The sequence below is a fragment of the Leptodactylus fuscus genome, chromosome 8 (genome assembly GCF_031893055.1).
Source record: "Leptodactylus fuscus isolate aLepFus1 chromosome 8, aLepFus1.hap2, whole genome shotgun sequence".
Taxonomy (NCBI): domain Eukaryota; kingdom Metazoa; phylum Chordata; class Amphibia; order Anura; family Leptodactylidae; genus Leptodactylus; species Leptodactylus fuscus.
In genome coordinates, this window is record NC_134272.1 from 22,723,258 (window position 1) to 22,735,363 (window position 12,106).

The window sequence follows — 12,106 nt, forward strand, 5'->3', positions numbered from 1 at the left end:
TCCTATGTACAAGAATATAACTACTATAATACTACTCCTATGTACAAGAATATAACTACTATAATACTACTCCTATGTACAAGAATATAACTACTATAATACTACTCCTATGTACAAGAATATAACTACTATAATACTACTCCTATGTACAAGAATATAACTACTATAATACTGCTCCTATGTACAAGAATATAACTACTATAATACTGCTCCTATGTACAAGAATATAACTACTATAATACTACTCCTATGTACAAGAATATAACTACTATAATTCTGCCCCATATGAATAATTTTCTAACTTCTATGACTTTGTGGGGCAGATGTTTATTTTAGAGATTTCACATAATATCACATTATACATTATAGTAAATACTTGGTTCCCTTTATGAAGTAGACGTTGTACAATCAGATATAGCAGGAATGATGAATGCAGTAGATGAGCAGGAGAGATCTTGGAGTATCAGGTGGTGAATATGCTTGCATTATTGAAGTATATAGACAGTGATCTCCCATTATTCCACATTTCCTGTGCAGTTCACTGAGGATTTGGTTTCTAGATGATTCTTCTGGAAGACAAAAATTCTACAAGTTTTATAAACCTCCTGACATTGGGCGTCAGACTCTTTATACTGTGAAGTACAGGACAGGCTGAGTCCTGGGGTGAAGTATCCATACATGGGAACTGATGGAGTGGAGGATCGGACAATGTATAGGGTAAAGAATTATCACTTGTCCAATGCAATTTTGTCCTCGCTGAGCATTTAAAGCTTAATTTTCAACTTTGGGTTATCACTCCACGAAGTAAGAACACAAGCTTCAGACACCCTTAGTCATCAAGAATCAAGATTTATCAACACTATTGTTGTAAATAAGGAGTCCCTGTCCATAACAACCATCGTTGATTTACCTGGTTGACCATAGGTCAAGACTTAGACATCTTGAGGATGAATGCACCTGTCCCAAGTGACTGTATGATGAGCAAGACCTATAGAAAAGACAGTCCATGTCATTGAGGATCGGACTGATGGTCATGATGGGAACCATGGGGCACAAATATACTCACCATCTTCACACCTGATGCTACCCAGGTCAGGGAGTACAGCTCAATGAACATCAGTACCAGGACAACTGCTAGACCCACCATACGGGAACCCTGCAAAAGAAAAGGCCCTCATCGTGATGAGACGTGACCCTCTGAAGATTAAGGGGTCTGCATATATAGAGCTCTGCAAACCTGTTCATAGTCAAGGATGAAAAAAAATATATTTTTGCAAATCCAACTTCAATGAGTATAAAGATTTTGTAGCCCCCTCTTCAGACAAACTTGGAGGTTTTCCTACATGAACTGCACATTTCAGGTTGCAGAATGCTGTCTAGAAGCCACTATCTCCTGCTCCACACAGGCTCCAACTTACCTTCCTTTTCATTCTTGGCCAATTTCTCTGCAGGATGGGATGGGTAGATGGAAGCACTAAGTTGTGCTAGGAGGCAAAGCAGGACAAAAAGAAAATGTCGTCCCTCAGAACAGAGCAGTGATGAAGAGAGAGGCTCAAAAAATGTGAACAATGACTAAAAGAGTGGTGTTTGGTGGCAAAACCCAATAGGTTTCTGCTCCTAGCAAAGGCCCTTACATTGCACTCTTAAAGGGATTCTATCATTAAAACTCAATTTTTTGTCCCTAACATGGCTATTCTTCTCCTACCTTTAAATGTCCTCAGCGCTCAAACAGGGTGTACCCAATGCTGCGAGAGAACTCTCTCTAGCGCCGCCTCCATCTTCTTCAGGAACGGCCTCTTCACGCGTCTTCTTCCGGACCTAGCTTCAAACTTCTAGACCTTGGGCAGCCGACTGCGCATGCCCACTGGCTACAAGAAAATGGCCACTTACAATACTCTGTAAGCGACTATTTCCTTGTGGCCGGCTGGCATGCACAGACGGCTTTGCCCCAAGGCCTAGAAAATTGAAGCCAGAAGAAGACACCTGAAGAGGCTGTTCCTGAAGAAGATGGAGGCGGCGCTGGTTAGTTCTCTCGCAGGATTGGGGATGCCCCCAGTGCCGCGATAGATCTCATTTGCATACTGACGAAAACCGGGATTTATACCGAACGACAGCCCGGAGAAGACATCTAAAGGTAGGAGAAGAATACCCTTACTTACGGCTATTCCTACGTGTTAGGGACATAAAATTGAGTTTTAGGGCTCGTTCACACGGAGTAAACGCGCCGCGCAATGTGGCGCGTTTACGCGCGTGTACGCCGCGTTTTTTTACGGTTTGCGATTACGCAGCGTAATCGCGCACCGTAAAAAAACGCGGCGTACACGCGCCACATTGCGCGGCGCGTTTACTCCGTGTGAACGAGCCCTTAATGATAGGATTCCCTTAATTGTTTGGAAACAATTTCGGACCTGATAGACTCATTTACACATTCACAGATAATAGATACAGATGTTGTCCAATGGTAAGGTCCATGAGAAGTTTACTCTGGTGATGGGAGAAATTATATATGTACATAACGTATATACCTGGAACCTATACTTCCTCTTAACTGTCCCAATACTCACATGATTCGGAGAATAAGTGGCGTAATACACAAGAAACGACCCGTTCAGGTTTGTTGTGATCAGAAAATACACCTGGGGGAAAGGGAAAAAAAAAGGATCAATGATCCCAACAATTGGGTCAAATCCCTGATGGTGTCATGGAGCAATGGGAGGAGGAATATATTGTCCCTGTACTGAGTTCAGATAATATCTCGCACTTCCCCAGCGGGAGATGAAGGTTTTTATGTATTAGAAACATCTACGTACACACAGTCCCACAGAACTACATGGACATGTTCCATATTACGCTGGGTACACCAAGATTTTATAGCCCTTAATGTGACAAACATACCCAATTACCCCGACTCACATTGCAGATTGAATAGATGAAGTAGAGCCAAGGTACAAAGACCAAGAAGAACGAGACCTGTGCACAAGAAATAATCTGTTCATGACAAGTCATAAGATAACACAGAAGCCATCACCAGAAGTTCTTCAGGAAGTAGCTCCCGCCTCATGCCATATAGAAGAATATACTTACTAGATCAGACACAATGTCAATGCTCGACCCTGAGGGAAGAAAAGAAATTGTCTTTCTTTATTTCATCTAAAGATCTTCGAGGTGTAATCTCCAAGTAATGCAGCCCTATCTCCTAAATACAGTATCATACTCCACCAAGTAATGCAGCCCTATCTCCTAAATGCAGTATCATACTCCTCCAAGTCAGAGATTAGAGAGATATGGTCTCAGGCAGTGAGACTTAGAGAGATAGGAAAACATACACAGATAGTGTAATGCTATAGCTAGAGAAAAAAAAATAGATTTATTTGATAGTGAGAAATAGCAGACTGGAGTCAGTCTGTTACTCTGTTAGTGCAGCAGCACAGGCCATGTCTATCAGTGAAATGGTAGAGAGAGATAGGAATCATTCTGTCTGTCACACTGTTAAAGCAGCAGCACAGGCTGTGTGTGTCAGTGAAGTAATAGAGAGAGATAGGAGTCAGTCTGTTACACTGTTAGAGTAGCAGGACAGGCTGTGTGTGTCAATGAAGTAATAGAGAGAGATAGGAGTCACTCTATTACACTGTTAGAGCAGCAGCACAGGCTGTGTGTGTTAGTGAAGTAATATAGAGAGATAGGAGTCACTCTGTTACACTGATAGAGCAGCAGCACAGACTGTGTGTGTGAGTGAAGTAATAGAGAGAGATAGGAGTCACTCTGTTACACTGTTAGAGTGGCAGCACATGCTGTGTGTGTCAGTGAAGTAATAGAGAGAGATAGGAGTCACTCTATTACACTGTTAGAGTAGCCGCACAGGCTGTGTGTTAGTGAAGTAATAGAGAGAGATAGGAGTCACTCTGTTACACTGTTAGAGTAGCAGCACAGGCTGTGTGTCAGTGAAGTAATAGAGAGAGATAGGAGTCACTCTGTTATACTGATAGAGTAGCAGCACAGGCTGTGTGTGTCAGTGAAGTAATAGAGAGAGATAGGAGTCACTCTATTACACTGTTAGAGCAGCAGCACAGGCTGTGTGTGTTAGTGAAGTAATAGAGAGAGATAGGAGTCACTCTGTTACACTAATAGAGCAGCAGCACAGGCTGTGTGTGTGAGTGAAGTAATAGAGAGAGATAGGAGTCACTCTGTTACACTGTTAGAGTAGCAGCACAGACTGTGTGTGTCAGTGAAGTAATAGAGAGAGATAGGAGTCACTCTGTTACACTGTTAGAGTAGCCGCACAGGCTGTGTGTGTCAGTGAAGTAATAGAGAGAGATAGGAGTCACTTGGTTACACTGTTAGAGCAGCAGCACAGGCTGTGTGTGTCAGTGAAGTAATAGAGAGAGATAGGAGTCACTCTGTTACACTGATAGAGCAGCAGCACAGGGTGTGTGTGTGTCAGTGAAGTAATAGAGAGAGATAGAAGTCACTATTTGTTTGTCACACTGTGTATCCAGTTGAAGTGTTTGGATCCAATAATTTTTAGTCAAAAGTTTTGATATTAACAGAAACTTCCAGTTCATGAGCTTAGAACAAAATCATTTTTAATATAAGTTTAATAAATGCCACAAAAAGTCTTAATAACACAAGAACAAGACAGCTCCTTCTCCATTGAGGGTACAGACATTAGATACGACTGGGAAAACATTACAGTGAATATAGAGATCTGTCTGATAAGTTGGAAGACTGAGGGAAACTCATTAAGTACCCGGTTAGTCTTAGCCATATCTCATCTTTATTTTCACCACCAGTAAAGGAGGAGTTTTTCTTATTGATCCAGAGGGCAGGTGGAGATTCTTTTTATTGCTCCAATCTATGTAGGATGGAGACACCATCGAATTTCCCCCCTACAATGTGGCCATCTTGTCACCATGTTATGTCAAGGTTACGGATCCTTGGTTCCAATCACATATTTTTAGATATAAAATTAGCTAATGGTTACATGTTGAAGGTGATTGGTTTGTGTCACCTACAGATGAAGTATTTTTCTTCTACAGCTTTGTAGCTCATATTCAAGACTATTAATAGAAATTCATTGCAATGGCAACTTGGATTAACCCACCACCACCACCATAGTGTCTGCTTTGGCCTTAGACCTCAGCTGTACCTTTAGAGATTATTTTACTTATTGGCTGGACTTTATCTTTTACCAGTTGATCATCCATTTTCTCCTTTTTGGTGAACAGATAGATGCTGTAGGCCAGCTTTGCAATGGACGGCTGGTTAGATAGGATGTTCTTCTCTGTCTTGGAGCTGCTGTCGTCCATATCATCAGCCACAACAATCACCTTACTCCTACCTGTAGGGGTTAAAGAGATGAGATAGGCCAAGGATGGAGAAGAGTAGAGATCCAAGGAACAGGTTAAATCACCCTACATTTCCCCCACATTAAACATGACTGACATCCCAAGACGTCCCAAATTTGGGGCCATTGATGGAAGATGAAGCTGATGTTCTATGCTACAAACAGGGGCATAAATAATGCAAGATTTCCCTATCCTAGTATAGTGAAGGTAAATAATTATAATAGGAATGGATTTGGGGGCTCTATTCTAAAAATCCAATCTAAAAAATGGATGTTGTCTACCTTTGTCATTTGGGTGTGAAGACCAATGGTGATGGCCACCTCAACAAAGTTTTGGTGTCTACAAAGAATACAAGGACAGGTCTGACCGACACCTCTGTTGTATTCATCTTACCGAGCTCCTGCGACATGTATTCCAGCTCATCATCGTACAGTGAGTCCGTCACATCGGTGATGTTGACCCGTCCTCGTGTCTTTGAGTGATACAATATGGCGAATGTGCACTGGTTGACTTGCTGCCTGAACTGCTGGGAATTTGAGTTTGTGATCGAAAAAGACACTACTCTCCCCACTCTGTTCAGTATGGAGGCTAGCCATGCGTAGTCTTCCGGTGCGCTCCGGGAAAATATCCCAATGACCTTTCTGCTCCAGGGGACAGGAACAGGATCCTGGAATAGAAAGGAACAATTCTTCAAGTGTTTGTATATCAAAATAAATGGTGAAGAGCAATCTGAAACAACGTGGCCTTGTTGCAGAATGAAAAATGGCTTAGTGGTTGCCCTTTCCCCTCACAGTGCATTCTCTCATCTACCATCTGGATGTTCATTGACTTCAATTGGGCAAGAACCTGTTGGGTAAATTTTATGTTAACCCACCAGAACTAAATGAAGATGCAACGGCAATAAAGTAAAATATATATCATGGAATTTTGCCTATATTTGGGGGGGTGAGCAATGCTTTGGCATAGTGCATCCATATTGTCAAGGTCCTACAGCTCCAGTACTCACCTCACATTTGTCATCTCCTTGGTTCCATAGATGTAATTTAAGAATACAGATTCCCGTGAAGGTGGACGGAGGCACGAGGAGGATCTTGAGGAGAAAACAAAGTTGTGCATGTTATTACAGAGCTGGAGATTATACAGGCTCAATGTGTCCTGTCCTGTCTCCTGTCTACTCACCAAGAAGAAGAGAGAGGCGTGAAGACTGAACTGAAGGATGATCATCTGAGCGATCATCACACCTGATACCAACGTCACCTGCAGGATCCAAGGTGTCTGCAACCCAGAGAAGGAAGGGAAGGAGCAAAAAGTCATCAATCCTAGGGTGAAGGCAGAATTACAGGCCAGGACCAGAGTATCTGGGTCACTTTCTACCAAACTGTGCCCACCAAAAAATACCATACATGTATGATAGATGTTGGCTCCACTTGGATCACTGGTTTCACTGGTTTGTTACTGCACTTCTTTAACTGTTTTTCCCTGTACATCCTGAGGCTGTGCAGAGAAAACCAGTCAAGTGGCTGTGATGCAGAATCAGTGCTACAGCCCCTTCATTCTCAGAATCGGAGCGAGTTTCCGAGAACATTGCTCGTGATTCTGACTATCCTGAATGACTGTCCACTCACCGCTCTGTACATGATCCAGAAGGAAAACAGCGAACCCTTCATGGTGACGGTGATGATGATGAACATCTGGAAGGAAATAATAATCAATACTGAAAGATATGAATCTGATCATAGCGCAGAAGACACTGACCCAGGGGCATGACTATAAGAGGTAGGATGTAGGAATGACACAGAAATAATGGGCAGGTGGGTGTGGGGCTAGAATGAACAACTTTACTGTACCCATGCTGTATCTGCATGCTCAGATTCTCTATAAAATATAGGGTGCAGTGGACATAAACCTTGGAGCATAAACAGGCTTTATACAACATGGGCAAATTTATGCCATAGTCCTTTATCCAAGATACCAACAACTATTTACAGCAAAGTCCTTAAGGTCCATTAGTCCTATGGGGTCCTACTTGATGTTATAATCCTCTCCAACACTCAAGTTCAGCTTAACCTAATATTCTCGGAGTGACTTTTCTGCTATTTAATGCTCCCAGGGGCTGATACATACCAGGGTGTTAACTACTCTTAGGCCGGGTTCACACCATGTCTTTTGGCAAGTAATGTGGCACGTTGATGTCAATGGGAGCTGGGACCGTATACGCGGCGCTATTTTGCGGCCGCCGCAAAATCACGCCCGCAAAATAGCGCTGCGTATACGGTCCCGGCTCCCATTGAAATCAATGGGAGCGTATACGGCCTGCAAAAGCTCCCGCGGCATCTACGTGCCACATTACTTGCCAAAAGACATCGTGTGAATGCACCCTTAGGGAGGGTTCACACGGTGTAATGTGCAGCGTGATGTGGCACGTCTACGCCGGGGGAGATTTTGCGGGCCGTACACGCTACCATTGATTTCAATGGGAGCGGGGATCGTATGCGCCGCGCTATTTTGCGGCCGTGATTTTGTGGCCGCAAAATAGCACGGCGCATACGATCCCCGCTCCCATTGAAATCAATGAGAGCGGGTATGGCCCGCAAAAGCTCCCGGGGCGTAGACGTGCCACATCACGCTGCACGTTACACCGTGTGAACCCTCCCTTAGGACCAGAGACACTATCCTTGGTCTTCCAAGCTGTCTCTCTCTGGTGGGAAGACTCCCTCTCCTCCCACATTCCTTATCAGCTCATCAGCTGCTCAGGCCTGGCCTATTACCTAGTCTGCATTGGGACTGATCATTGCTGCAGCTATCTCATCTGTATATTGGCTCTCTGTAGGGGTGGTACTCCCTCTCCTCCAATACTCTGGGCTCTCAGCAGGATTTTTTTCTTCAGAAGGGAGACTCCATCTCCTCCCACACTCCTTATCAGCTCATCAGTTGCTCAGGTCTGGTCTATGATCTGGCCTGCATTGGAGACTGGTCATTGTGGCAGACATCTTATCTGTGCACCGGTCTTCTGCAGGGGGGAAGACTCCCTCTCCTCCAGTAGTCTAGGCTCTTGGAAGGCTTTTCTTCTACAGAACAAAGACTCCCTTTACTCCTGCACACTGCGGTGCCCAAAACCTCTCTAGTGACTGTTCCAGATAACAACAGCTGCTCCGTAATCATCTGCTGCAGATACATCAAGAATTCTCTAGCACATACCAAACGACCAAAAAACCCCAATACTTACAGAAAATAATAAGGAGTTTTCATGGCTAGAGAATGACGTCCACAAGGGAAATAACGCAACGACGAAAATCTGGGATTTCAAGAGAAGTCAGTGACATCATCATAATCATCATTATCCTCATAATCATAATCATTAATATCCTCATCATCCCCCCTCATCTTCATTATAACCACCATCTTCCTCCATCTCCACCCCATATAACACTTACATACGGTAGTGGAACTGGGCCCAGTTTTGCTGCAATAAAAATAATTATTAGTATTAATGGAATAATTGCACCACTCCCATCACCCCTCTACCCCCCATCACCCTGTAACCCTTACCTCCCTGTAGATACCCCCGCATTCTCTAAACTAAAACATTTTCCACATTACCACCATAATAACCCCTTTAACCATCTATGAATTCTCTGGCTACCACCTTTACTCCTCTAAACCCCCTATGAGCCTTCCAACCCCATCTTTACCACAGTAGTCCCTTATGAATACTCTAGCCCCATCTTTACCTATTTAACACCATTATCAGCCATCTAACTCCTTGAGTCCTCTAGCCTTCATTTTTACCAATCTAACCTCCTTTGAATCTTACAGTCTCCATCTTTACCCATCTATCTCCCTATGAGTCCTCAATAGGGTTGAGCGATCAGGATCGGAAAAGATCGGATCCTGATCGGCGATCGAGCAAATTTCACGATCACGATTGGCTGAAAAATGATCGAAAATTGGATTTTGAAGTCTCAAGATCGGCTCAACCCCACTGTATATATAATATACAATTAGGGTTGAGCTATCGGGATCAGAAAAGATCAGATCCTAATCGATGATCGAGCAAATTTCATGATTGGGATCGGCTGGAAAATGATTGGAAATCGGATTTTAAAATCGATCCTGCAATCTCAAGATCGGCACAACCCTAGTCCTCAAGTCTTCATCTTTACCCATCTAACCCCTATGAATCCTCCAGCTCCGCTTGCGCTTTTACCTCTCCCGATCCTCTCCGCAAGGGCGTCCATGTAATGGTAGAAATCCTGCAGATCTCATGTAACGAAGTGTCAGCGTCTGATCTGTAAGAGGAACAAAGATCAACCTTAGAGACACCAAATATCAACAGAAGCCATGTGTCACCAGCTCTCTGCATCTACGACAATGCGCTACAGTGAGATGGCACAAACACTAAACTAGAAGGGGCAAAAGAAGCTAGAAAGAAACGAGTAGGAATATGACAGGGCTATGAGCCATGATGGAACAGCAGAACTCCTGAATACAGCTCTGAATGTGTATGACGTGCAATATTACATTGAAAAGCAGAACTGTGAATGCAGCTCTGGGTGTAGCATAATGTACGTCAAAGCCAGTACACCTGAAGTAAAGCAGCGCTCAGTAATATCTCCTAATACCCTGCTTTCACATGTATACAGCAGACCTGACTATGTGGCCGCTGAGGTCTATGGAGACGCCTTGTACATCTAACCTCTTCCTGCAACAGGAAGTGAAAGAAGAATGAACAGGGGTGTGACTGCGAGGAACTGACAACTGTATATGACATCTTTCTATGGCTACAAACCCACTGTATATACAGTGCACCACCGGTGGATTTTGTCAAATGTATGTGATGCGTATAAATTGAGTCCCTGCAGATGATATGTATACCTCCTATTATGAAATCGACTGGAAAATGTACAAAATTGCCAAATACTCGTCATCCAGGAGAGAAGAGGATAGAAATAGAAAAAGACAAGAAATAATTTTCGTTACAATCATTACATTTTGTGAAATGGTGCGGTTTTTTGGCTGCCACTGTAACTACCGTGTTCCTCTGTGTATGGACACCCTTATAGTCTCCTTAGCTGTAATCAGAGGGTGATACACCAGGACTGCGGCTGCACAGGCTCTATAATACCTGCTGGGCAGTCATTCGGGGACATCTTGGGGCCAACACCAGTTACACTAGTTGGTTGTCTCCTTTGTGACCCCTGACCATGCACATATATGTCACCTAGCAATAGGGGCAACGCGGTGGCTCAGTGGTTAGCGCTGCAGCCTTGCAGCACTGGAGTCCTGGGTTCGAATCCCACAAGGAACAACATATGCAAGGCATTTGTATGTTCTCCCTGTATTTGTGTCGATTTCCTCCCATTCTGCAAAGACATACCGATGGGAAAAAATGTACATTGTGATCCCTATACGGTGCTCACAATCTACATTAAAAAACAAACAAACCTGCAGAAAAAAAAAATATATATATGTGTCACTCAGCACCATATGGGGAGAACTATTACTGTTAGGGCACTCAGCTTAGTGCAATTCTTTTCTAACTCAGGGGCACTGCTTGCTATGTCCTTGTCTTTCTCTCTACCTTTCTACATTTATTTTTATCTCTCTGCCTCGTCCTTTCTATTTCTCCATCATATTTGTCTGTCTTTCTCTCTCTGCCTTACTCCTTCTCTTTTTATTATGCTCTCTCTGCATCTCTCTTTGTTTCTCTCTTTTTCTTTCCTTTCTTTCTTTCTTTCTTTCTTTCTTTCTTTCTTTCCTTCTTTCTTTCCTTTCTTTCTCTCTCTTTCTTTCTTTCTTGCTCTTTCTTTCTTTCTTTCTTTCTTTCTTTCTTTCTCTCTCTCTTTCTTTCTTTCTCTTCATTACTGCATCTATATTCTTTTCTCTCTCTTTCTCTGCCTTCTTCCTCTCTTTTTTTCTCTGCCTGTCTCTACCTCTCCTTCTTTCTCTCTTTGTCTCTTTCTCTCCCTCTTTTTTGTCTTCCTCTTTCTGCCTTTCTCTCGACTTCTCTTTTTCTCACTCTCTCTATTTTGCCTCTTCCAATCTCTCTCTCTCTTTGCCTCTTTCTTTCTCTCCCCCTATTTCCTTTCCTCTCTCTCTCTCCCTGCCTCTTTCTCCCTTCTTTTCTCTCCTTCTCTCTCTCATTCTTTCTCTTTGGCTCTCTCTTTCTCTTCCTCACCCGTTTCCTCACCTTTTCTCACTTTCTTAATCTTTCTGCCTCTTTTTCTTCCTTTTTCTCTTTTCTATCTCTCTTTGCCTCTTCCTTTCTCTTCCTCTATTTCCTTTTCTCTCTTTTGCACCCTTTTTCTTCTCTCTCTAGCTTTTTCTTTCTATTTCTCTCTCTCCCCCTCTTTCCTTTCCTCTCTTTCATACAATATATTTTAGATGTTTTTACCGTATTTTTTCTCCGGTTGGATTCTCTGGGAACAATTGCACATTAACCCCTTTTCTTCTACAGACAGGATGTAGCAGTCAGACCAATCATAGTGAAAGTGAAAGGAGAAACCAGGCAGCAGTGGCCGGTGGGGCGGGCGGGGGGAGTTGTCACACACTGATCGCCCTGTAAACTGTCTGATAAATTACTAGTCCTCCTGAGCTTGACAGAATATCTCAATGTGTCCACTATCAAACAGTGATCCCAATATTTAGAGTGGTAACAGAGCTGGAGTATTATAATAGGAGGGATCAGATACTAGTCATATACATGGTAGGGTCCGAAACATGGAGGAATGTGACATAAAGTAGTGATCATGAAGGGGGAG

At 43.2% G+C, this 12,106-nt stretch overlaps 1 protein-coding gene across 2 annotated transcripts; it reads right to left on the reverse strand.

Annotated features, from left to right (window-relative positions):
* Positions 1–374: 374 nt before the first annotated feature.
* On the reverse strand, positions 375–11,831 carry LOC142217679 (uncharacterized). 2 transcript variants are annotated; one of them, XM_075286018.1, is made up of 16 exons: positions 11,740–11,831; positions 9,553–9,634; positions 8,780–8,808; positions 8,572–8,640; positions 6,971–7,036; positions 6,525–6,620; positions 6,352–6,435; positions 5,739–6,012; positions 5,147–5,338; positions 3,085–3,113; positions 2,914–2,970; positions 2,565–2,636; positions 1,419–1,484; positions 1,067–1,156; positions 911–988; positions 375–569 (listed from the first exon to the last, which is right to left on the reverse strand). In XM_075286018.1, exons 2-15 carry the CDS (start codon positions 9,581–9,583, stop codon positions 926–928), a joined length of 1,218 nt encoding a protein of 405 aa, XP_075142119.1. In that variant the 5' UTR covers positions 9,584–9,634; positions 11,740–11,831; the 3' UTR covers positions 375–569; positions 911–925. The 2 variants fall into 2 exon arrangements, with proteins under 2 accessions (XP_075142119.1, XP_075142120.1); XM_075286019.1 differs by lacking the exon at positions 1,419–1,484.
* Between the last annotated feature and the right edge of the window lie 275 nt (positions 11,832–12,106).